At 44.0% G+C, this 27,641-nt stretch overlaps 1 protein-coding gene across 1 annotated transcript in view; it reads right to left on the bottom strand.

Annotated features, from left to right (window-relative positions):
• Positions 1-10,984: 10,984 nt before the first annotated feature.
• Positions 10,985-27,641, bottom strand: part of SIRT1 (sirtuin 1) — a 43,855-nt gene continuing 27,198 nt past the window's right edge. Inside the window, exons 7-9 of the mRNA XM_077454249.1 lie at positions 22,050-22,236; positions 15,994-16,542; positions 10,985-12,741 (exon numbers count right to left, since the gene is read on the bottom strand). Coding sequence (XP_077310375.1) covers positions 12,461-12,741; positions 15,994-16,542; positions 22,050-22,236 — 1,017 coding nt within the window. The 3' untranslated portion in view covers positions 10,985-12,460. The remainder of the gene's footprint in view (positions 12,742-15,993; positions 16,543-22,049; positions 22,237-27,641) is intronic.

Below are 27,641 nucleotides of genomic sequence, written 5' to 3'. Positions count from 1 at the left end.
ATATACCATCGTACATGGAAGGCTTACATCTCCATGTGTAAGGAGAATGGTTGGCATCCGCGTTCCTTTTCCATAGCAAGGATCCTTCTGTTTCTCCAGCGAGGAGTAGACCAGAGATTGTTATTGAGCACCATCAAGGGGCAGATCTCAGCCCTGGCTGTCTTTTTTCAATGACCCCTGGCATCGCACTCCTTAGTGGGTACCTCCGTTCAGGGGGTATGACATGTAGTCCCTCCGGTGCGCCGACCGTTACCCCCCATGGGATTTGAACCTAGTGTTGTCAGTGCTTCAAAACCCGCTGTTTGAAAATATCAGGGAGATTCCCCTATTGACTCTTTCCCAGAAAGTGGTCTTTCTAGTGGCCTTTACCTTGGTCAGGAGGGTTTCGGAATTGGCGGCCTTGTCTTGCAAGTCGGCTTATCTGGTCATCCACAGGGATAAGGTGGTGCTGCGTCCGCAACCATCTTTTCTACCGAAGGTGGCCTCGACTTTTCATATCAATGAGGACATTGTATTACCATTGTTGTGTCCTAAGCCGAAGCACCCCAAAGAGGTGGGCCTTCATGCTCTCGACGTGGTTAGGGCTCTGAAAGTGTATTTGTCTGCCACGGCTCCTTTTCAGAAGTCAGACTCACTGTTTTAGTGGCTGGTCCAAAGAAGGGTATGGCGGTCTCGTCGGCCACCATTTCCAGGTGGATCAGACAGATTGTAATACAAGCCTACGCCTTGAAGGGGCAGGTGCCCCCCTTTCCGGTCACTGCCCACTCTACAAGGGCAATCGGAACACCTTGGGCCTTCCGACACCAAGCGTCTGTCGCTCAGGTGTGTAAGGCGGCAACCTGGTCGTCTGTCCATACGTTTACCAAGTTCTACAAGGTAGACGTCAGTGCATCGGCTGATGCCTGTTTTGGCCGCAAAGTTTTACAGGCGGGCGTGTAGTTGCAATTGGATATGCAAGCTAATTTTTATTAATTTTTTTGGTTTTTCGATAAAAACGCAGTACTGTTATGTTTATGCACTGTTGCATTACTTCCGCAATGTTGCGGTCTTGGGGATCACTCCTGTTGAGGATGCCCGGTTATATGGTGGTGTTTTCCACACACTGCTGTTTTTTTGTGGGTTTAGTTTCACTAGTTCCCACTTACCATGGTGGATGAAGTTTTTATGCTGTTTTTCCCACCCCTCGTTTGGCACTGCTTGGGGACGTCCCATTTTGTTACAGAGAGGAGCTGTGTCAGTCTGTGATTATAAGAGAAAATAGAATTTTTTGTACTCACCGTAAAATCCTTTTCTCTGCAATTCACCGACCGACACAGCACCCGCCCCTCCTTTTTCTCTTTACGTTATACTGCTTGTTGACGTACTGAGTCTGCTAGGGCAGACTGTGGGGGTTGTAGCCTAGGGACCGCCCCCTGGGCGGAACTGAAAGTTCTGAAGTGTTGTGTTACAACTTTGCCTAGTATCTCCAGTGATAGAGCTGACAACCCATTTTGTTACAGAGAGGAGCTGTGTCGGTCGGTGAATTAGAGAAAAGGATTTTATGGTGAGTACAAAAAATCCTATTATTGCATATTCAATTGCAACTACACGGCCGTCTGCAAAACTTTGCGGCCAAAACAGGCATCAGCTGATGTAGACGTCTACCTTGTAGAACTTGGTAAACGTGTGGACAGACGACCAGGTTGCCGCTTTTACACACCTGAGCTGCAGACGCTTGGTGTCGGAAGGCCCAAGAAGTTCTGATTGCCCTTGTGGAGTGGGCCGTGACCGGAAAGGGGGGCACCTGCCCCTTCAAGGGGTAGGCTTGTACTATAATCTGTCTGATCCACCGGGAAATGGCTGCCGAAGAGACCACCATGCCTTTCTTTGGACCAGCCACTCAAACAGTGAGTCTGACTTCCGAAAGGGAGCCGTGGCAAATACACCTTAAGAGCCCAAACCACATCCAGAGCGTGAAGGGCCACCTCCTTAGGGTGCTTCGGCTTAGGACACAGAGATGGCAATACAATGTCCTCATTGATATGAAAAGCCGAGACCACTTTCGGTAGAAAAGACGGTTGCGGACGCAACACCGCCTTATCCTTGTAGATAACCAGATAGGGCGACTTGCAAGACAAGGCCGCCAGTTCCGAAACCCTTCTGGCCGATGTGATGGCCACTAGGAAGTCCACTTTCTGGGAAAGAGTCAACAGGGGAATCTCCCTAATATTTTCAAATGGTGGTTTTTGAAGCGCTGACAACACTAGGTTCAGATCCCTTAAACCCCCTAAACGAAGGTACTCACTAAAGGAGTGAGATACCAGGGGTCGCTGAAATTTGCCCTTTAATGGTGCTTAATGCCAATTTATGGTCTACTCCTTGCTGAAGAAACAGGATCCTGGATATGGAAAAGGAGCGTGGATGCCATTCTTTCTCCTCACACATGGAGATGTAGGCCTTCCAGGTACAATGGTATATCTTTCAAGAAGATGAATTCCGTGCTCTCAACATAGTTGGGATCACCGAGTCCGACAGACCCCGGTTTCTCAACACCTGGCTCTCAATAGCCATGCCGTTAAAGCCAGCGATGGTAAAGCAGGATGGAGAATCGGACCTTGAGACAGAAGGTCCTCTAATAGCGGCAGTTGCCAGGGAGCGTCTGCCACCAGACGCATCAGGTCTGCGTACCAGAGACGCTGAGACCAATCTGGGGCAACCAGTATCACTGGGATCCCCTCGACTTCCACTCTGCGAAGCGGAGCAAGTGGAACAGTTTCAGTGGAGGAAAGGCGTAGATCAGCTGGTACTGATCCCACGGAGCCACCAGCGCGTCTGCCCATGGATCTCTTGTCCTGGAGACGAATCTTGGCACCTTCTGATTGAGACAGGAGGCCAGCAGATCCACGTCTGGTGTGTCCCACCTCAGGCACAGTAACCGGAATGTCTCCGGATGCAATGCCCATTCTCCTGGGTCCAGCATCTGTCGACTCAAATAGTCCGCCTGCCAGTTCTCCACTCCCGGGATGTAAATGGCCGGCAGGGCCGGTACGTGCCGCTCTGCCCACCGAAGTATGTGAGCGACCTCCCATGCAGCAGCTCAGCTTCGTGTTCCCCCTTGGTGATTGACGTATGCCACAGCCGTGGCATTGTCTAACTGGATCCTGATCGGATGCCCTTGCAGTCTCAACGCCAATGTGGAGAGGCACAGCCTGATCACTCTCAATTCGAGCAGATTGATCGGCAACTTGGATTCTTCTGTCGACCGGAGGCCCTGAGCCGACTGAACCCCCATCACTCCAACCCAGCCAGATAGACTGGCGTCCATTGTGATCACCGTCCATTTCAGAGGAAGGAACGATTTCCCGGACTGAATCACCGGGAACCTCAACCACCAGATCAGTGAGTCCCTGACTGACTGGCTCACCTGGATCTGTCGATCCAGGAACAACTGAGATTTGTCCCATTTTGTCAAAATCTCCTTCTGCAGGACTCGAGGTGCATAAGGTACTGCCTCGAAGGAGGCTACCATGAGTCCCAGTACTCGCATGCAGAAGCGCAGCGATGACCACTTTCGGTTCATCAACAGTTTTACCGCGACTCAGAGTCTGCAATTTGACTAAAGGGAGAAATGCTCTCGCTTCCCTGGAGTCCAGCAGCAAGCCTAGGTACTCCAGATGCTGGGTCGGTACAATCACTGACTTCTTTAGGTTCAACAGCCACCCAAATTCTTGCAGGGTCTGCATGTGATCACCACATCCTCCTCTAATTCTGAGGCGGAAGATGCCCTCAGGAGGAGATTGTCTAGGTATCCCACGAGCACGATCCCACGTTGCTGCAGCAACGGCAAAACTGGAGCCAATACCTTGGTAAAGACTCGGAGGGCTGATGCCAGACCAAAAGGAAGAGCCACAAATTGGTAGTGGGCTACCCCGACTGCAAACCGCAGAAACTTTTGATGCCGGAGGCATATGGGTATTTGCAGGTACGCATCCTGGATGTCTAAGGATGCCAGGGAATCCCCTTGTTGGAGTGCAGCAACTACTGAGCGAACTGATTCCATTCTGAACCTCTGCACTTTTACAAAGTGATTGAGGGCTTTTAGGTCCAAGATCGGACGTACCCCTTCCTTATTGGGAACCACAAACGGATTCGAGTAGAATCCCTGGAAGCGTTCCCATTCCGGAAGTGGTACAATCACTCCGCGATTCGGCAAATCCCTTAACGCCCCCAAGAGGGGCTTCCGGCGAGCCAGGGATACAGTTAAGCTGGAGAGGGAAGAATCTGTTTGGCGGCCAAGAGAGAAACCATCTTGTAGCCTGTCGAAATCAGATCGCAGACCCATTGGTCGGATAACTGGGAGGACCACCGAGACATGGGTGGGGGCAAACCTTCATGCGGTAGCACTTTTATTCGCAGGCTTGCGGTTCCAGGGACATTTTTGACCGCCCGTGGGCGTCCTGTCGGGCTGGGGACGTTTTGTCGAAGCTCCGGGCGGACGAAAAAGGCTGTTTGTGAGCGGAAAAAGGGGCTCCTTAGCCTTCCTGGCCTGTGGGAGTAGAGTACTCTTAGCACCGGTGGCATTTTTAGTAATGTCATCTAATGAGGCTCCAAAGAGTCAGTCGCCAAGGAAGGGAAGATCCGTCAGGGCTTTTTTGGATGCCTGGTTAGCAGACCACCATTTGAGCCAAATCAGGTGCCTCAGCACCACAGCTGACACTGAAGCCCTGGATAAAAGAGGGAGAGTATCCAGGGCCGTGTCACAGACGTACTTAAGGCCTTGCACTAGTTGGTCTTCTAGTTCCACACAGAAGCCTGTTGCCCTCCCAATTTGCAGTGCAAAAGCTTTGCCCACTCAGTCAGTGTCTGCGACACAAGTGTGGATGCCAGTACAGGTAGCACGGCTGATCCCACAACCGTAAACAAGGAATGAGCCACTAGTATGTATATCTAAAAACTTCTGCGCTCTATGGAAAGAATGGAAAATAACTAATAGAAAAAAGCAGCAATCACTAAATGAGTTGTCTCTCACTACTGGAAAATAAAATTAAAAGTTGCGATGCGCTAATTTCAAACCATAAAATAATCGTAGTAGACCACAAATATGCAATTAAAAATACAAAGTGCAACTGTGCATAAGTTAATCAAATAATGCTTCTGTGCATACATAAAAGTGATAGCTAGTGCCTAAACCGTAAAGTGACTTTATGTGCAACCAAACGCAGATTTGTCATAAAAATACATACGTATGTACAGTGTGTGAACTTATTTGCAAAATGTATATAATAAAACAAAAACAAGTTAAGAGTGTACGTTTAAGTGATAACTGGTGCAAGGACCATAAAGTGACTAAATGTGCAAAAAACGCAAATTTATCATATGAAATTTAAAAAACATATAAAGAGTGGATATACTTAAAAAAATATGTAAAATACAGGTAACAGACAAATATAAACTGTTCAATAAAAGTGACCAGCGTGATTGGAGATAAAATGTCCCATACACAGGCAGATCATGCAATTCGGTAAATGCACTAAGTGAAATGTGCAACGTGCTGGGCAATCAATCCATCCGTGATGATCCGTGCAATAAAGTGCAAATAATATGCAATTACCTCACTGCTGTGAGTAAACAGCAATATAAATGATGATCACCAGGATGATTGCTGGAAACGGCAGAGTAACACAATCTTTGGGAGACTTCTTGAAGTCTCCAAGACGTAACGCGTAGGAACCCGGAAGTGACGTCCATATCCGGTTTTGCTCTAATGCTGTTTGTCTGATGTGTTTATACCAGCTTCGTTTGTGAGTAGTTTTTAAACTTGTTTAATAAAACTTAGATGTTTGAAATACTACACTATGGCGGTCTCCTTTAATCTATTCCTTTGAGTTTACTTGCCATTTACGAGGAAGTTAGAGAAGTCTCCCAAAGATTGTGTTACTCTGCCGTTTCCAGCAATCATCCTGGTGATCATCATTTATATTGCTGTTTACTCACAGCAGTGAGGTAATTGCATATTATTTGCACTTTATTGCACGGATCATCACGGATGGATTGATTGCCCAGCACGTTGCACATTTCACTTAGTGCATTTACCGAATTGCATGATCTGCCTGTGTATGGGACATTTTATCTCCAATCACGCTGGTCACTTTTATTGAACAGTTTATATTTGTCTGTTACCTGTATTTTACATATTTTTTTAAGTATATCCACTCTTTATATGTTTTTTAAATTTCATATGATAAATTTGCGTTTTTTGCACATTTAGTCACTTTATGGTCCTTGCACCAGTTATCACTTAAACGTACACTCTTAACTTGTTTTTGTTTTATTATATACATTTTGCAAATAAGTTCACACACTGTACATACGTATGTATTTTTATGACAAATCTGCGTTTGGTTGCACATAAAGTCACTTTACGGTTTAGGCACTAGCTATCACTTTTATGTATGCACAGAAGCATTATTTGATTAACTTATGCACAGTTGCACTTTGTATTTTTAATTGCATATTTGTGGTCTACTACGATTATTTTATGGTTTGAAATTAGCGCATCGCAACTTTTAATTTTATTAAGGAATGAGCCACTGCCTCGGCCTTTCTGTCCATGGGATCCTTGAATGCAGGAGTCCCCTCAACCTGGATACTGGGGGGGTCCATAACCGGAGGAGCCAACCATTTTTTGAGAAGGCTCTCCTCAAAAGGGTAATGCACCGCTATGTATTTGGGGACCGAAAAGTTCCGTTGCAGACGACCCCATTCCTTGTAAATTAACTTATCAAAATAAGTCGGATATGGGAACACCTTAGGTGAACGTGCTGGCTTGCGGGACCCAAAAGGGACCGGAAGATCAGCAGAGGGATCCACTGGCTCCTGCATCTTTAGGGTCTCATTTACAGCTGTGATAAGTGCTCCAACAAGCACTTTGTCGCACACGGACCCGGACTCATCCTCACTGTCCGAACGGTCTTGGTCAGCGTCATCTGACAAGACAGAGCCGGGGGTCACCAGGACCCGAGTCTGCGTCGGGGGGGGCAAGGAGCCTCTTTAATGCACCTTTCTTCCCATGCACTGCCTCCATCTTGGCAACAAACGAATTGAGGACCGCAGTAAGGGTGTTGACGGGCACTGGGCAGTCCACAGGTGACCCGGTTGCAATTGCCTGGATTTCGGGGAGAAGAAACACCAGTTTCTGAAGCCATGCTGACCCTACCCTGTCTGCCACCTGAAGGGGACTTAGGACAGTGACAGTCCCACCCTTCTTGCTGCCGCTGACTGAGGGGCTCTTTCCTGCCAGACTCACCACCCTTAGGAGTTCTGCGCTGTACACAAGTAGTGCCTCTAGTCCCTGCGTGCTCTCAAGTGCAGAGGAAACAAAAGCTGTCGGTGGCAGCTGCCAAAATGAGCGCTAAAACGCTCTAGAAATGTGCTCAGTCTTTAATAAAATGGCCGCCCAGCGTCCATTACAGACAAAATGGCTGTGAAGAGCACATGAGCCATGCTGCTGCTAGAAAACACTGAGAACGTTTTCAGGCTTCCAGAAAACGGCCACCAGTGTCCTGAATAGGAGATCACTTGGAAAATGGCTGCTGAAGCCCAGGAATGCATGCTGCCCTCGCCCACACCTAAAATGGCCGCCAGCAGCTCCATGAGGTACAGAAAGAAAAGATGATAGCAGAGACACAGCGCCGCACCAGACCACAGCAGACCCTCACAGGCACCTTCCGGGAGCATAAGACACAGGACACCGCTAAACAGCCCACCCCCCCCCCCATCCCAGGTGAGAGCCCACAGAGATCCCTTGTATATGCACACATACACCGCTCAGCAGCAACATGCAGCATCCCCCCAGGTAGGGACAGGGGAGAGAAGAGAGGGAGGTGAGGGACCCCTGAATCACCCTCCCAGGGAATGCCCAGCCGCTCAGCCCCACCAAGGCAGGGAGAGCTGTACTTACCAGTCCTGAAGAGCTGGGAGACATTCCATTGCAGAACTACTCACTGATCAGTACAGGGTAACTGCTGGCCCAGCATACTGCGACGCAGAAATCAGTAGTCCAGTCATATGTATGGCACCGGAGCATAAAAGCTCACCGACCATCTCTGGAGCTGAGGTTTCTTCGTGACCTGCTGAGTTGGTAGCTGCGGCCTGCATACGCTCGATGGCCGGACTGGGGGATAAGGGTATCCAGCCTGTCACCCAGCCTATCCAGCCTGTCACCCAGCCGGCTGTTGATAGCAGATTACAGGATCATTCATCTTGCGCAAAAATCCAAGCTTCTGCATAAAAAAAAAAAGCATGGACCGATGGGCCCGCAGGGTTCCTAGGTCCTTCTCCTTCACTAGGCAAAATAAAACTGAGGTCTGTCTGCAGACGGGAGGGTTGTTACCCAAGGGACCGACCCTGGGCGGAACTAAGAGTTCTGAGTGTTGTATTACAACTAATGCCTAGTATTCTCCTAGTGATAAGGCTAAGAACACATTTGTTACAGAGAGGAGCTGTGTCGGTCGGTGAATTACAGAGAAAAGGATTTTACGGCGAGTACAAAAAAATCCTATTTTTCCTCCATGATATCCGTTTGCCGCTATGTTATCCAGGGGTCTCTCACAAACTGCCAACCAAATTACCACTGCCATTCAGGCTGACTTACAGCATTTGGGTGCTAGAATTGAAACGATCGAAATTAAAAACAGACCAAACAGTAACTAGAGTGAACCAGAACATAGCTAGAATCCAGCTTGAGACTGCATTTTAAAAAAAAAATGATCTCGCAAATCATTCGAGGAGATACAATTTCCGCATCACGGGAGTCCCCGAATCCTTCAAAAGATGCAGATAACATAGTTTATTTTATTAAGGATCTTATCAACATCCCAGATCATTGCCTAGAGATGGACCGTGCTCACAGAGCACTACAACCCCCCCGTGCCAAGATGGCCTCCCGAGGGAGATTATAGTCAAGCTGCACTTTTACAAAGTAGAGGAGGTGATGCAGTGTTCCCATGCAGAAGGGCCACTAATGTTCCAAAGTCACCCCACACAAATCTTTGCGGACTTATCGCCTTTTACAATACAGAAAAAGGAGAGCTTTGAATCCTACTTGCACTGTCCCAGAAACCGATCACCTAGAGATGGCCCTCCCCCTTTCACCTAACATTTTCCTTCAACAACAAATCATACGGCTTCTCTTCATTTTTGGAAGTTGAAAAGCTTCTCCTCCAGCTCAGCCTCATTTCTCGAGCTCCAGTCGACAACGCCCAGCAAGGCCCCCAACTTTTCCTCCAAGAGGCCACCAGCATCCAGCCCCATTGCCCCAGCATGGCAGAAGTGCCTGTCCGAAAAATCCAAAGAACCCAGGCCTCCCTAACTACAGCTTAAGGCCCGGGTACCATATGGTCCCACTCTGATCCTTTTCCAACTGGATCCTCCGATGAACACCTTTTCTCTGATACCCGGTAGCTATGCTAGCCATAGCACTCCTTATCCCTACTCCATGGTTGGGAAATGCAGAACATTCTTTGATTGTAAAAAGGAAAGGAAAGAAAAAAAAAAGTTTTTGGTCCAAGGAACTGTTTCTGTTCTGGTTATTTTCTCAATGTATACTGTTAATCTGTGTCCTGAGGTGTGGAGGGTAAGCCTTGTGTGTAGGCCTTGCCGCCTCCTGGGCTGGCTGTGAGGTCTTCCATAGGGAGAGTGGCATACCCTCCAGGGTCCTGCTGATTAGGGATTCTGTGGAAGTGGGAGACATGCAGCCCTGAGTGTAGTTACTGTGGGGCCCGCTGGCCCATCCTGGTCTACTATGGAGTCCTCCGGCTCCTTATTTCCTCCTCATGTGGCGGCATCCAGCGCCATCTTGACTGGGGCCACGGGTCCTGGTCTGGTGTCCAGAACACAGGAGTGGTCTCTCCTCGCTGATCCCCCTGCCATCCCAGGGCTCCTTGATGTCTCCCCCAGCAGCGGGGGTCTGTTTGCGGCTGAGGCTCGGTGTTGTGAGCGGCGCTGGAAGGGATATTATGCTGGAGCAGTGCGGCGCTCACAGATAAGACCATCGGTAGAGCTGCCGCGCATGAGCTACAAGTACTCGTGCAAATGCTCAGTATCCACAGAACCCTACTTCATACACATATTGCTTAACAGAGTGTAAAAAACGTAATGCTCTCACTTTACATAGCAGTTTGTGAAAGGTAGATCTACCAGGATATGGAAAAGATCACAGGGGTGCAATACCTAAGTAAAATAATTATCAAGGCCCCAATAATAAAAAGGATGACATGGATAAATTCCAAAAATCAAATAAAACCAAACGTCACTGTAAAAATATAACTTGGCTTTTGTGACAAACTTGCCATTCACAATATGCAGGGCAGTGTCTAGGGACCAGTAGTATTTAGGGCAGTGTGCAGAAGTCGGTAAGATCAAGAACAGTGTACAGGGGGTGCAGCAGGACAGTGTATAGAGGTTAGTACAACAGAACAGGGGGTGACAGTGAAGCAGAGGATAAAAAGGGTCAGCAGGGTGGAGAACAGGGGGTCCATAGGTGAGTGTGCAGGGGTTTAGCATAGCAGAGGACAGGGGGGGCAGTGTACAGGCTCAGCAGAGTTGAGGACAAGGGCATTGTACAGTGGTCAGAATGGCAGTGCACAGGGGCGAGCAGGGTGAAGGGCAGTAGGACATTGTACAAGGGCCAGCAGAGGTCAGAAAGGCAGCCAGATAAAAAGGCAAGGAAAGCCACCACTTGAGATTAGTTGAAAGCTTTGACAGCTTCATGGCAGGATCGGTCAGTCAGGTTTGGACTAGTGTCTAAACATGCCCGAGTTTATCCCTGCGATCTGTCATATGCCCACGATCAACCAGTCGATGGGTTGCTATTAGGAACATCAAGTGTACAGCCCCCAAAAAAATGTGCACCAAGGTCCTTACCAATAGTACACATGCTTGGAGTCTCAATTATATATAAAAAAATAAAAAACACCCACAACACACACACAAACCACCACTGGCCTAAATTAAATCAAAATTTATGTATGACTTTTTTTCAATTACAGTAAACGTGGTACATACACAGAATGCAACAATCATTTTAAAGTAGACATATAAATGTTACATTTACATAGATGGCTTAGATGGATGTGGTCTAAAAAGCATTTATCCCATTGAATACCAAATACACAGATGTAATATACATTTTCAAATGGTACAGAACATTTTGATTCCATAGCCTCAGCAAACCAGCCCTAAAAAAATAAAAAATAAAAATATAAATAGGAGTTAAACTTAAACTCTGTATTGGCTGGGCTGGCTGAAAAGGTTGTAAGCTTCTCTTCAGGGTTTAGCAAGTCAGGTGGAGTATGGGCCTCACTGCTGTCCGTCCAGAACTGAAATTCTATTTGATTCTAGATGGATTGAACCTTGAAATTTATTTTAGATAGTGAAAAAAATTTGATATTAAAAGAGAGGTGAAGTACAAATATAATACTATACAAGAATGTTCAATATTATAAAATACTGACCGAAAGACAAAACACAGATCAACATTATAGTACAAGTAACTTGCATATTAAGATGATAGAATTTTTATTGAAAGTTCTCTTCGATACAAATTCTACCAGAAGGACAAAGCTCTTCCCACCCATACAGACAAAGCAGACCAAAAAAAATAAATTAGGCACATATTCTCAACGCAAAACAAGAGCCTCAACATTTCCATTTATATTTCTTTTAACAACAAAAAAAAAAAAAATATGTTGAAAATCACATAAAATATTGAGAAAACAGATTTATGCAAAGATGCAAGTTCCCATTTTGATCTTGTGGAGATATGCATGTAAGTATCAAAAAGGCAGAAAAGGTAAGAAAATTCTGGTTTATATTGGCTCCTTTCCTCCAAAATTCTCCTAAGCCTACATTACAAAAAACAGTAACAGAAAGAATCCAATCAAGGAATAAGAGTTATCTAGAAAAATGTAGTTATCTTAAAAAAAAAAAAAAAAAAAAAAAAAAAGGAAAAATGTAAAAATGTGTTAACCAATAATGTGCGGTTACAAAAAAACAAAACACAACTTGTCTTTGGCCTATTTTAGCTGTTTAACTTAAACCTTACTTTTAAAAATAGCTTTCACGAAAATGTGTTTTTTTAATAAAGAAAAAAAATAAAATAGAAAAAATAATAAAGTGTTACAGAAAATGATCACAATACTGCATCCGAGTTTCAATCACTAGGCAAAGAAACAAAAAAAGGAGAGAGAGAAAAGAGGTTAAACATTACAAAACTAAATTACAGAATGGTTTAGTGTAAATTTAAATTTCTTGGAAACAAAAAAAATAAAAAAAAAGACCATTAACTTCCTGTGTTTTATTATATTTAAAGGAACATCTTCTGTTGTGCATGCTCTGAAGTCCACATATTGACATGCTTTTTTTCTGTCCATGTTGCAATCATTAATGCTGGTGATTGGTGGATATTAAGGCAATGTCCTTACTATAACTTTGTGTCTGAATTCTCTTTGTTCTCATATATTACAGCTTCAGATTCTTCCTCAAAGCCTGCCCTATTTTCAGTGTCAGAGTCATATTTAATAGGGTAGAAATCTTCATTTTCACTGTCATCTTCAGCAGGTTCCTGTAATCCTGGGCTCGGTAAAGATTCACTGTCACTGTTTGTACCACAAGAGCTGGATGACAGGTCATCATCCGAGTCAGAGAACACTTCTGCACCATGAAAAATATAGCGATTGGGGGATAGAAATAAATATTGTGTGCCTAAAAGAATAAAAAAAAAAAAAATTTAATTTTTTTTTTTAAAAATCAGACATTTTGAGGTACACATTAGCCACTCTATATAAAAATAAAAAAAGTATTATCAATGTTGGAAAATAAAAATAAAAAAATGTAATACCAATTTAAATGGAACCTAGAAGGATAGAAATAAGGGGCTGCCATTACCAGTTTGTTCATTGGTTTCCTTAGGAATGTAATCTTGGTTGTTTTACCAGTACACTAGCCCTGAATTATAAAAACAAACTTTTGGACAAGAGCTGATCCAATCTTTATCTCCTTACAGTGTCAATCACAACCTCCAGAAGAAGATTTTACCCCCTTCATGACCAGGCCATTTTTTGCAAATTGGCACTGTGAATTTGGGTAAAGTGTTGCATGACCGCAAATACCGGTTAAAGTAGCAATTTTTTTCACACAAAATAGAGCTTTTTGGTGGTATTTGATCACTACTGAATTATATTTATTTTTCCCCATTTTAAATAAACAGTGAATTTAGGCCAAACACTATTTTTCTACAGGTCTTTGATAGAAAAAAAACAACTCAATTTTGATGAAATTTATAGCGTCTGGAATATTTTTTTATTTTTTTTGTATACTAGTAATGGACTAGTAATGACTTATAGCTGGACTGTGATAGTGTGGCAGGCAATCTGACACTAGCTGATGCTGGCTGGGGGTACATGGACTAATTGCCACCTACATCAATAGTGACACTAATACAGTGATCAAAGCCAATACTATACACAGTACTAATGACACTGGCACAAAAGAGGTTAAACGTGTGCCCAACAATGACGTGTGTGTGTGTGTGGTGCTGTTTTTACCAAGTGATCTTGTCGTTATTCCCCTAGCAAGATAACCTGTAAAAACACAGAGCTCCCTTTCCTGAATGACAGAGCCAATCAGCGGGTCCCAGCGATCAATCATTGGCTGGGACCTGCTGATCGGCCTGTGCTGTAACAAATCACAGCACAGGCAGGGCGGTGCACACCCCCTAGCTGGAAGCGCCGATCATGCATCAGATACGCAATGCAGATCGACCGCCCTGCAGCTGTATATCCGCATGGAGCAGTCAGCAAGTGATTAAAAGATGAAATTCCAGAAATTCAGCTCTTTTGTAAAAAAACAAAGTTAAGGCACATCATAAATTAAGTCCAAGGAGGTGCACGACACCTCGTGGACTTCTCTATGCCATTTACAGCTGACAGGTTTATAGAACCTCTAGAAGACAGCAGTCACTGCAGTTTCAGGAATCTGATGCTGGACCTTCTGGTCTCCGCATCTTCAACAGTGGAATCAATGCAGCTGCTATATCCATTCCTCCCCTCCTGCCCAGTCACAGAAGACTTTGTACTGTTATGTGAACACATTCACAAAATGCAAAGGCTTCTGTGAATGGGAAGTTGAAGGGAGGGGAGAGGAGGGTATAGCTGTTCTGTGCACTTCTCTCCTCACAGTCCACATCATATCCTCCTATCCTAGGCAGAGCCATAAACCTGTCATATGTAAATAACAGGGATACGCTCAGGAGGTGTCATGTACCATGTTGGAATTAACTCAGTGTGCTTTCACTTGTATTAAAGCTGAATTCCAGAAATTCAGCTCCTTTGTAAAATTGTACTTTCCATCTTCAATTTTGAAAGCTGAAAAATCACATTAAAAAATAAAGGCTTCTTGGCCAAAAGCAAGAAATGCGTAAACCAGTCACTAAATATATTTACTGTTTTTCTTTATTACTTGAAAGCAGGCATAGCTCTGTTTACATATAAAATTCCTCACTTTGTTAAGGACTTCATGCAATTTGCTTGGTTTTTGCCATACTAAGAAATTATGCATGTCCTACTATGAAGATTCCCATACTGCCCAATTCACTTACAGCAATTTGGAGAGTGAGAAGCTACAGTTGTAGATTTAAAGGGGTTCCTCTAGTACAGGGGTCTCAAACTGGCGGCCCTCCAGCTGTTGCAAAACTACAAGTTCCATGAAGCATTGCAAGGCTGACAGTTACAAGCATGAATTCTACAGGCAGAGGCATGATGGGACTTGTAGTTTTGTAACAGCTGGAGGGCCGCCAGTTTGAGACCCCTGCTCTAGTATGAAGGTCGGCAAGCCGCTGATCACGATCGACTGTGGGGGGCCCGGACAGATGGATCGTGACCACGGCTCTGCCTCGTTCAACCTCTGCCGCTTTCCTGTTAACTGCAGTGGACAGTGGGAATTTGATAGAGGGTGGGCATGAGCTGCTCAGTGATTGCTTGCTAGATGGTCCTAGCAACCAATCACCAGCTTGCCATTATGAATACCGGCAGCTCCTGCTCTCACCAAGCACTATATGCTGTCTCCTGATCTTTGCTCAGAGGAACACATGCTGGCAGGTAAGTGCTATCTACACAGCGTTGTGTGCGTGGTAGTGGGGGGCACAGGTCAGACAACACTGTTTTGGGCAGGTACAGGACTCTACTGGGGGGAGGAAAGGAGCAGAGGACACAGCATTGGGGGGTATGGGACATTATAAAAGGACTATATGTATATGACACTACAGTGGGGGGGGGGGGGGGGGGGGTGATGTGAAGGGGACAGAGGACACTACTGTGATGCTGTCATTTTATTTTGAACTGGAATTATTTTTATTTTTTTAAGGGCTTCACATAGTGGACCCTGTACCAACCCCCCAGGATCTTTGCTTTCCTACAGCTCGTCCAGGTAGATCTCAACATCTGAAAAACAGGTTCCCATGCAATCCATAAAATATCTACCTGTAAAAGGAGGTATGCAGCATACTTTTAGTACCAAACATTAAACTGTAAAGAGGTATTTTCCACCAAGAGGTTTACCTAAAACCTTAGGGTGAAGGACTTAAGACTTAGGTCACACACCTCTCAAACCAAGAAAAGGATTCTCATTTTCAAAAAAGTCCAAAGAGATTTAAAAAATGAGCCATATGGCTTAAAAACAAAACATCCATATCCATGTGTGAGGTTTCAGTGTGAAGCCTTTGGTCTTCTTAACCTTCCACCAATAATGCAGAAATACTAAATACACCAATAGCTAAATCTTTTTCAATATTGTTTTAAAAAAATTCCAAAAATATAAAATCACTTGTAACACATAGCTTCTACCTAGAATTTGGTTTCATTTTAAAAATGTAATTCCAACCAGAAGGTAACCTGCCATACCCTGGGTCCAATGCCAATCACTTCCTATAACAACTGTCAACTGAAAATGTATACTTACCATCTAGGCGCTTGCTTATCTGCTCCTTTGCCATTTTGGACACACTTGTCCTGGATGGATCCATACCGTTATCATTGTCACACTTTTCTGGCTCTTCAGTGTTGCTGGTTGGGGTCTCACTTACAGGTTCCGAAGGCTCTGGTGGTGTAAATACTTCTCTACCATCTATATTAGCTACAGTTTGTTTTCCTTTACAACTTTGAGAAAGTTCAGAGTCACTTTCTGATGACAAGCAGTCTTCAAGCGGTGGTGTCAAAGGTAATTCTGGGTGAGCTAGGCCATCTTGAGAGATTAAACCATGCCCAGTGGCCAAAGCCTTAGACTGTGCATCTAGCATAATTGAAAGCACTCTGTTTGGTCGGGGAGGTTTCTCTGTGATTTGCGTAAGTTTCAAAGAACTGTTACAGAGTTCTGCATACTTTCCACCCAGTCTCTGGCTTAACTCATTGATAATGACATCACAGTCTCCAAGTAGTTCAATATCAAAATGAAGATGAGGCAAAGGCTCTCTATTAATCAAAATTTGAGGCACTTCGTGTGGGATGGAACCTACAAAAACAAAATATATACATTTAAAAAAAAAAAAAAAAAATCAATCAATTTAAGAACTGTATTATTCAGTATTAATAGAAGTTATTCATGTTGCTTTGGGAAGAGAATTATAAGCGAGTGATGAGAAAAATCTGTAGGTAAAAATTAAAAAGATTCAGGGGAAGAGAAATTTGCTCATGAATTAACCTCATTACATTTTTGCTTAAGTTGACTGCAAGGAAGGGAAAAGTATGTAGCAGGAAGAAATATTAGTACTACAAAATGATGTCATACACACATTTCCTTGAAAGCTCTTTTAGGCTGGGTTCACACTGCTGCGGGGGGAGATCCGGATGTGATTCGCACCGCAAATCACATCCGATCTCCGTAGCGATGCGAGTTCAGCCATACAGATAGTATGGCTGAATTCGCATCGCTCCCGCAGCAAACTCGCACGGGACCTTTTTTGGTCCGCAACAGAATCGGATCGCATGGGGGTTCACACCATGCGATCCGATTCCTGTGCGAGTCGGCAGATCGCACTGCGATATGCGGACGGATCTGGGGGTGTCATTAACATATCATTGACACTCCCAGCCGTCCGCATAGGGCAGTGTGAACTGCCGGCGGGAGGTGTGCGATGCGGGAAAACGCCGCGGATTCGCGGCGTTCCCGCATCGCAGCGGTGTGAACCCGGTGTAGTGTCACAGTTTGCTGCCTATCACAGGATGCTGAGGAAGTGACGTTGTTGCGTACTGCGCATGCGCGATGCGTTCCAAACACTCGCGCCGTGCGTTCCAACATAGTTTCGGCAATACAGTTCAGCTAAACCATCACATAATGTTACGGAAGTGATGTTACACACAACACAAACACTGGGCCGTTCGTTACAACACTAATACTTCCCTTGTTACCTAGTAGGTTTTGCATTGCTGGGACTTGTAGTGCCTATCCTGAGCTACATGCTTCAATGTTCAGTGTCCTCATCCTTATCCCCGAGCTTCAATGTTCAGTGTCCATCCTTATCCCCGAGCTTCAATGTTCAGTGTCCATCCTTATCCCCGTGCTTCAATGTTCAGTGTCCTCATCCCTATCCCCCTGCTTCAATGTTCAGTGTCCTCATCCCTATCCCCATGCTTCAATGTTCAGTGTCCTCATCCCTATCCGCAAGCTTCAATGTTCAGTGTCCTCATCCTTATCCCCGAGCTTCAATGTTCAGTGTCCTCATCCTTATCCCCGAGCTTCAATGTTCAGTGTCCATGCTTATCCCCGAGCTTCAATGTTCAGTGTCCTCATCCCTATCCGCAAGCTTCAATGTTCAGTGTCCTCATCCTTATCCCCGAGCTTCAATGTTCAGTGTCCTCATCCCTATCCCCCTGCTTCAATGTTCAGTGTCCTCATCCCTATCCGCGAGCTTCAATGTTCAGTGTCCTCATCCTTATCCCCCTGCTTCGATGAGGACACTGAACATTGAAGCACAGGGATAAGGATGAGGACACTGAACATTGAAGATCGGGGATAAGGATGAGGACACTGAACATTGAAGTTCGGGGATAAGGATGAGGACACTGAACATTGAAGCTTGCGGATAGGGATGAGGACACTGAACATTGAAGCATGGGGATAGGGATGAGGACACTGAACATTGAAGCACAGGGATAAGGATGAGGACACTGAACATTGAAGCTTGCGGATAGGGATGAGGACACTGAACATTGAAGTTCGGGGATAAGGATGAGGACACTGAACATTGAAGCTGGGGGATAAGGATGGACACTGAACATTGAAGCTCGGGGATAAGGATGAGGACACTGAACATTGAAGCATGTAGCTCAGGATAGGCACTACAAGTCCCAGCAATGCAAAACCTACTAGGTAACAAGGGAAGTATTAGTGTTGTAACGAACGGCCCAGTGTTTGTGTTGTGTGTAACATCACTTCCGTAACATTATGCGATGGTTTAGCTGAACTGTATTGCCGAAACTATGTTGGAACGCACGGCGCGAGTGTTTGGAACGCATCGCGCATGCGCAGTACGCAACAACGTCACTTCCGCAGCATCCTGTGATAGGCAGCAAACTGTGACACTACACCGGCCTTATGCCAGTATTCAAGCCATTACATGACAGACCTGACCAGCAAGAGGGCAGCAGTAGAGGATAGCAGCTAGTGTGACTGTTGCGATTGATTCACTACTTTCACATTAAATCAGGATAGAGAAGCCAAGAAAGGATAAGAATGGATGCTTTGGAGTTTGAACTTTTAAAGTATCAGATGAAATTTGACTGGTTGCATGCTTGTTTCATGTTGGTCACACTAAGCAAGGGGGGGTAGAACATCACCAAATTTTAATTAATAAGCATGTACATTGCAGAATTTAAAGTGGTAGTAAATGCCAATTTTTACCTATAGGTAAGCTTATAATAAAGCTTACCTGTAGGTAAAATAAATATTCTAGTGAGCAGCAGTTGGCATGACATGAACGGCACATGCAATCTAAAGGAACGGCATACCTGTGCCGTTCCTTCAGAGTTATGTACTGTGGGCAGAGACTCCCGTGCGCATTAGCTCGGCTTTTCAAGCCGCAGCAGCCCACAAACCTGGAAGGAAGACCGGGCTCTGGAAGAGTGGCTAAATCGACAAAATGCATAGAGTTATTATATGCTGTGTTACCATGTATTACTTGATATTTTTAGTATATGTATTATGTGATATCAACTGCTTGTAATCATGTGGCAAACTGCCTTCATTGGATGTACATCGATTTATACAAATTGTATTGGATATTATATATACTTAGGATTACCATTTGTATTAATCTCAATCCAGCAACAGCGCTACTAACCACAGCTCTTGTACTACAATATTGATTTCCAATAAAATTGAACTTCTATATCTACTTGTTTCATTCAAAGTCCCAGTTCCTTGTCCCCCTCTTTTCATACCCTATAGGAAAGAGTGGAACATTGATCTGGCATCCAAGAAGGAGATGGAGGTTTGGCATAATTGTTTTCAACTATAAAGGGCATTTTGAATGCCTCTCTGATTGAAGCAATTGAGAAGTCCTCACCAGATAGCATCTGGTCCCGTCACTTTTCAAAACTATCCAACCTCCTCACCTCTGTTTTACAGGATGTCATCTCCAAGGCACTATATTCCATGCATGGTGGGAATTGACCTAGAATTAAAGAATTCTGGAATATAGTCTTTGCCTTACTGCAAAGGGGTTACTGGAGTCACAGTACCACAATTCCCTCGCACTGAATGAGCCACCTGAGAAGGTCGCTCATGCTGTTCAAAACACTAATATAATTTTTTTTTATTTTCCTGGCAGCCAAATTCATTATAGCTAGATTGCGGAAAGAGACTTTAGGTTTCCATACCTCAGATGAGGCAGAAAGTATCTTGGATTATGACCCATGGAAAACTTGCCAGCATCCTTAAAGATACTGGCAAGCGATTCGAAAAAGTAAGGGCTCACTGAATGGCTCATCTGGTGGTCGCTACGGCCTTCTTGGATTCTTCTTTGTCCTCCTCCCTTTTAAAAAGAGTCACTTTAGCTATGAATGTTGTTTCAACAGTGGATTCATTATATATTGATACAGATCCTGCAGGTCACATATGTTTTTCTACTGGATTGTATCCTAAATCTTTAATAAAAATCTTGAAAGTAAAAATTCTGCAATGAATATATCATCCGGGGGGGGGGGGGGGGGGGAATAGTCCACTCCACAGTTTTTTTTTTTTTTTTTTTTTAAAGAAAACTTGTTACTCCTTAACAGCCCAAAACGACATATGGTCAAGGGTCTTGTGACAACCTCAAACCACACATATGCATCCTAGAGATCTGTTAACTGAGCATTCAGTTAAACCTAATCCTCAATGCTACAATCCTCATTGCATGTGTCATGAATACCACCCTACTGTTTGCTAGGGAATCCAGATTCATCCTGGAACACTCTTGCTGGGGGTACAGCATCACATGGCCCCAATGATGACTAGGAATACTGATTCCTCATTTGGGGTGTGCTATGAATACCACCCCCCTTGATAGCTGGGGAACCTTGTATTTGTATGATTCTGTAACTGTCCTGCTGATAGCGGGTATGCAGAGACTGTTTCCAGCCATACAGAGCAAGTGTTTTTCACTTTGTCTGCTGCAGAAGTTTGCCATGGACTAGCTCAGGACTGCAAAGACTGATGTATTTTCCACATTCTAATTCTATTCTTTCATAATATTTTACCCATTATAAATGATTAAAGGCAATTGTAACTATTGCCACTGGTCTATTTGCACTTTTCCTTTTGTGTTTTGTTGAGCTCCAGCACGCTATTGGTCTATTAAGCATATATTCCTGGGGGGCCCATTTAAATCATTAGGCTTGGCAAGTTAGGAATAGAAATTTACAAATATCTATTCTGACAATTAGTGTTATGGCGTTAGTGGTACCTAGTCAGGAAGGGACTAAAAAAGTACTTAATTTACATTTGTTTGTACTTTTATGAATTTGAATGGTTAGGAGTACCAGCAAAACCCAATTTGTGTTCACATGGATATTACAAGCAACATGAAAGATATACAAAAACACTACAGCGTTATTTTACTACGAGGACCCTGCATTAATAAGGCAAAGCAAAAACGTATTACAACTGAGGCACCTCCTATTTACCAATTCAATGTTAAAAAAAAAAAATAAAAAAAAATAAAAAGTGCTTTTTTTTGGTTAACACTGCAGAATGTAAAGCATTGCACCTGCAATCTGCATATCATTACAGCAATGCCAGGATCCTACAAGCTGTTAGCTCCTGTATGGTCAGTTACTGAACTGCAGGAAGAATCCATGAAAAACGAGAATGTTCACCAGTGCCCTGGCAGTTTGGGAGCTACAAGCCATCAGTCACCATGGCCAACGGTAGTTTGTAGTTTATTCATTCACAGGAAACGAAATGAATGGAGAAAGCCGTGTTGGCGGAGCCCCACAGAGCTGCAATGTTTTCAAATTGTGACAAGTGCAGGGAGAAGATACCTGCCCACTGTCCCAGAGCAAGAAGCGCTGGTGGCAGACATGGGTGTATAAGAGCATATTAATAAATAGGGGTGTAAAGTAACATGCTCCTAAAAATGGTGAAATTAGCCTTTAAAAATGCAGGAAAAAAAAAAAAAAAAAAAAAAAAAAAAAAAAAACACACTTTTTTTTCCCCTCAATCCTGAAAAAAGATCTGTAGCACAAATCTCAGCAGTTGTGCTAGAATGACTTTGTAAAATTTAGGGTATTCCGTTTTCAGAAAGAATAGTGACAAATTTTCTTCATTGTAGAAGCCAGGTGTAAGCCAAGTATATTTTCGAAGCCTCTTAAATCGTAAGATCTTTTAGTGCAAGGTCAGCTTTAAAATATACATTTCTTTGACTATTTACAAATCGGATATTTTTCAGAAGACAATCTTAAATACACACATACACACCATCTGAAGTGTATAGCTTTCTAATACTTCACTGTTTAATCAGTTGACACTGAAGTACATACTTGGTATTAAAGCAACTGGTCTAACTTTCAGCGAGGATCCAATAACAATAAGGAGGTCAACTTCATCCTTATCATATTTCATCGCCCTGTGGAATTGTTCAGGCAAATTCTCCCCAAAAAATACAATATCGGGTTTCATAATTGCAAGGGGCTCGTCTGGAGGACACCTAGGACATCGTGGAACAATCTGTACAGGAAATAAAAATAGCCGTCTTATTAAAATGTTTTTCACTTTCATGATTAGACCCATTTTGGCATGCTACTCTCTGGTAACTGCTTAAAAGTTTGAATTCAGAAATTCCAAAGCTTTCAGGGCCAAACGTTTTCTATTATAGTGAAATCCTCATTTCTACATTATGACAAATACACCAGTTTCTGACACACACAAAAAGGATAGGATATTTGTAATGCATATGTACCTCATTCTCGGTCATGCGACAGCCCACGGGTCTAGCAATTGGCTGCTGGGTCCAAGCATTGTCACAAGGGACAGAGCTTGGTACTTGTAACCATGTACACGTTTATATTATTAAAAACTTTCTTCCCCCTCTTTCTGTCTGACTGCATTTGTGTATAATTTTTCTGTTTTTGTAAACACGTTGGCTGCCATTGATCCACTCGGCCACTAGATGGTGCGCGGCACGTGCTTGTGGCCGGGCCATGCTTCGCGCATGCCCAGCGGATGGGCTCCTCCTGCACATGGCTAATGGGTTGTGGAGGTCTTTGAGAACCCCGCCTCTGCCTTTGTGCAGCGGTGAGCCTTTGCATGTCCCCATTGAGAGCAATACATTGCTCTGATGGGGACTCCCTCTTCTGCTGGTGACACATGACGCTGCACCCTTCGGGGCGTGGCTGCGTCATGCGCCTTGGCCTCAGGGAGACACCCTGGAGTTCCCATCTGAGCTGCCTTCATTTGCAGCTAATTGGCCCTTTACACTAAACAAAAAAAGGGGAGGGAAAATAAAATTCCAAAAGTGGGCTGGGTCAAAATTCTTGGCACCCATAACTTAATATTTGGTTGCACACCCTTTGGAAAAAATACAACTGAAATCAGTTACTTCCTATAGCCATCAATAAGCTTCTTATGTCCTGTACACACGGTTGGACATTCCAACGACAAAAGCCGTCTGATTTTTGACGGATTATGGCCCAAACTTGTCTTGCATACACACGGCCGCACAAAGCGGTCGGAAAATCCGATCGTTCAGAATGAGGCAACGTAAACCACATAAGACGGGACTATAAAAGAGGGCAGTAACCGATTGCTTTTGCCTCGTAATTTATTCTGAGCATGTGTGGCACTTTGTCCATCGGAATGGTCTACACGATCGGAATTTGTTGTTGGAAAATTTTAGATCCAGCGCTCAAACTTCGTGTCGGAAATTCAAACAGAAAAAGTCTGGAGCCCACACACGATCTGATCGCACATTTTCCCGTTGGAAAATACGACCGTGTGTACTGGGCATTACACCTCTCACCACGAATTTTGGACCACTCATCCTTTACAAACTGCTCCAGGTCTTTTATTGGAAGGGGGCCCCTTTTTCCCCAACAGCAATTTTAAGATCTCTCCACAGGTGTTCAATGGGATTTAGATCTGGACTCATTGCTGGCCACTTTAGAACTCTCCATCACTTTTGTTGCCATCCATTTCTGGGTGCTTTTTGACATATGTTTGGGGTCATTGTCCTGCTGGAGAGATCTGACACAAACCCAGCTTTCTGACACTGGGCTCTACAGTGCTACGCAAAATCCTTTGGTAATCCTCAGATTTCATGATGCCTTGCGCACATTCAAGGCACCCAGTGCCAGAGGCAGCAAAACAACCCCAAATAATCATTGAACCTCCACCATATTTCACTGTAGGTACTGTTTTTCTTTGTAGGCCTCATTCGGTTTTTGGTAAACAGCAGAATGATGTGCTTTACCAAAAAGCTCTATATTGGTCTCATCTGTCCACAAGACGTTTTTCCCAGAAGGATTTTGGCTTACTCAAGTACATTTTGGCAAACTGTAGTCTTGCTTTTTTTATGTCAGCAGTGGTGTCCTCCTGGGCCTCCTGCCATAGCATTTCATTTAATTTAAATAATGACAGATCGTTTGCGCCGACACTGGTGCTCCCTGAGCCTGCAGGACAGCTTGAATTTCTTTGGAACTTGTTTGGTGCAACGCAGACTATCCTGCGTTGCAACCTTTCATCAATTTTTCTCTTTCGTCCACGCCCAGAGAGATTTAGCTACAGTGCCATGGGTTGCAAACTTCTTGATAATGTTGTGCTTTGTGGACAAAGGCAAAGCTAGATCTCTGGAGATGGACTTGTAACTTTGAGATTGATGATCTTTTGCCACAATTTTGGTTCTCACGTCCTCAGACAGTTCTCTTCTCCTCTTTCTGTTGTCCATGCTTAGTGTGGCACACAGACACACAATGTAAAGACTAATGGCCCGTACACACGATCCGAAAACGGTCGTCCCAGGAAGAATCGTACGATTTTCGGATCGTGTGTACACTACTGTCGACAGCCGATCACAACAGTCCATCCGATATTTTCCGATTGGACATGCACGAAAATTTTCCTCATACGATTTTTCATTTAGTCAATACAGTTGTCCCAAAATACAATACAAATACATTACAACACATATCACTTCCGATTTTTTTTCTGTCGTATGAGAAATTTGTCTTTATTTACCTATTCAATTTATACTTGCGACTATTAAGCAAAAAAGGTTGTACGATATTCGGATTGTGTGTACGGGCCATTAGTGAACATCTCTCCTTTATCTGCTTTCAGGTGCGATTTTTAGATTGCCCACATCTGTTACTTGCCCCATGTGAGTTTAAAGGAGCATCACATGCTTGAAACAATCTTATTTATCCACAATTTTGAAAGGATGCCAAGAATTTTGACCAGCCCATTTTTGTAATTTTGTGTGACATTATGTCCAGCTTGCACTGAGGTCGCACTAAGTGTCCTGAATAGCCGAGCAGTCTTCTGGGACCTGTGACGTGTCCCAGAAGATTGCAGAGAGGCGTTGAGGAGTCGCCGCCTAGGCAGAGTGAGCGGAAGTGGGAGCTGGGTACCTGTCAAAACTAGGTACACCCCCACAAAAAAATAAAAATAAAATTACATACCAAATGTGGCATGTCGGGATGAGGAGTCCTTAAAGCGGAAGTTCCACTTTTGGGTGGGTAATAAATATATATAAAAAACACACACAGTGGGGACAGAAAGTATTCAGACCCCCTTAAATTTTTGATTCTGATATATTGCAGCCATTTGCTAAAATCAATGAAGTTAATTTTTTTCCCTCATTAAGCTCCCTGGCGGTATGATTAGTTTTGGTTTTAGGTGCTGAAAAGCGGTACAATTATTTTGCATGGAAATTTGGCGTTTTTATATTGTAGTCCTGTAATTCTTAGGAATAACTCTCTTAAATCTGTTCAAACCAGAGTCTAGCAGACATCCCGGGTATGATAAACTTTATAATATATTGAATAATTTTTATTATTTAATAATGTAATGAAATCCAAAAACACTGAAATTTGCTCATTTGCAGAATTGTCGCGGTCATTAGATTTAGTGTTTGATGACGAATTTCCCCACAAATCGCTATCGCTCAATTCTGCAAGTGATTCTAATTTATTATCGCCGTTTTCTTGTTTGTCTAAAATCACTTTTGACATAAAAAGGGACACTTTTTGGTTGCTATGGGCAATCTCCAAATTCCAGGCAGAAAAAAAACAAAAAAAAACAAACAGTATTTATAACATAAAAGTGCATGCAGGGCACTGCACAGACCACTAGGAACAAGGGGTGTGTAATTTTTTTATACAGTACTGTAAGCTGTAAGATTACAGTACTGTGTGCGTTTACCTTTTTGAATTTGGCGCCGATCTCCGCTCCCGTGCGCTGTAACGTCGCAGGGAACGGAGCTCGGCGGCACTCGGGCACTGTGTGAATCGAGCGGAGGACAGCTCGATCACAGAGCGCGGAGAACATCGATAGATCCAGGGGACAAGGCAAGCAACTTCTCCCTGTGTCCTCCCTGTATCCAGCGATGCAATCCCGAGTCTGGCTCGCGGTTACCATTTATGTTGCTAAAATCCCAACCCGAGCCAGACTCGGGATTACCGCTAGGGAGGTTAATGTACACACAGCACCCCATATTGACAGAAAAACCCAGAATTGTTGACATTTTTGCAGATTTATTTAAAAAAGAAAAACTGAAATATCACATGGTCCTAAATATTCAGACCCTTTGCTCAGTATTTAGTATAAGCCCCCTTTTGATCTAATATAGCCACAAGTCTTTTTGGGAAAGATGCATTTGGGGATCCTCTGCCATTCCTCCTTGCAGATTCTCTCCAGTTCTGTCAGGTTGGATGGTAAAGATTGATGGACAGCCATTTTTAGGTCTCTCCAGAGGTGCTCAATTGGGTTTAAGTCAGGGCTCTTGCTGGGCCATTCAAGAACGGTCACGAAGTTGTTGTGAAGCCACTCCATTATTTTAGCTGTGTGCTTGGGGTCATTGTCTTGTTGGAAGGTAAACCTTCGGCCCAGTCTGAGGTCCTCAGCACTCTGAAGTAGGTTTTCGTCCAGGATATCCCTGTACTTGGCCGCATTCATCTTTTGCTCGATTGCAACCAGTCGTCCTGTCCCTGCAGCTGAAAAATAGATGCTGCCACCACCATGCTTCACTGTTGGGACTGTAGTGAACAGGTGATGAGCAGTGCCTGTTTTTTTTTCCCCCACACATACCGCTTAGAATTCAGGCCAAAAAGTTCTATCTTGGTCTCTCACCAGAATCTTATTTCTCACCATTTTGGAGTCCTTCAGGTGTTATTTATTTAGCAAACTCCATGCGGGTTTTCATCTGTCTTGCACTGAGGAGAGGCATCCGTCAGGCCACTCTGCCATAAAGCACCGACTGGTGGAGGGCTGCAGTGATGATTGACTTTCTACAACTTTCTCATATCTCCCGACTGCATCTCTGGAGCTCAGCCACAGTGATCTTTGGGTTATTTTTTACCTCCATCACCAAGGCTCTTCTCCCCCCGATAGCTCAGTTTGGCCAGATGGCCAGCTCTAGGAAGGGTTCTGGTCATCCCAACCATCTTCCATTTAAGGATTATGGAGGCCACTGTGTTCTTAGGAACCTGAAGTGCAGCAGAAATTTTTTTGTAACCTTGGCCAGATCTGTGCCTTGCCACAATTCTGTCTCCGAGTTCTTCAGGCAGTTCCTTTGACCTCATGATTCTCATTTGCTCTGACATGCACTGTGAGCTGTAAGGTCTTCTATAGACAGGTGTGTGGCTTTCCTAATCAAGTCCAATCAGTATAATCAAAACACAGCTGGACTCAAATGAACATGTAGAACCATCTCAAGGATGACCAGAAGACATGGACAGCACCTATGTTAATTATACGAGTGTCACAGCAAAGGGTCTCAAAAGGGTGCTTCTAGTAAATACTGAGCAAAGGGTCTGAATATTTAGGACCATGTGATATTTCAGTTTTTCTTTTTTAAATAAATCTGCAGAAATGTCAATTCTGTGTTTTTCTGTAAATATGGGGTCCTGTGTGTACAT

This window comes from Lithobates pipiens, unplaced genomic scaffold, assembly GCF_037356315.1.
Source record: "Lithobates pipiens isolate NorthernLeopardFrog02 unplaced genomic scaffold, aLitPip1_a1.2 Scaffold_25, whole genome shotgun sequence".
NCBI classification, from domain to species: domain Eukaryota; kingdom Metazoa; phylum Chordata; class Amphibia; order Anura; family Ranidae; genus Lithobates; species Lithobates pipiens.
The sequence above is the reverse complement of the archived record's forward strand: the minus strand, read 5'-3'. Positions and strand labels throughout refer to the sequence as shown.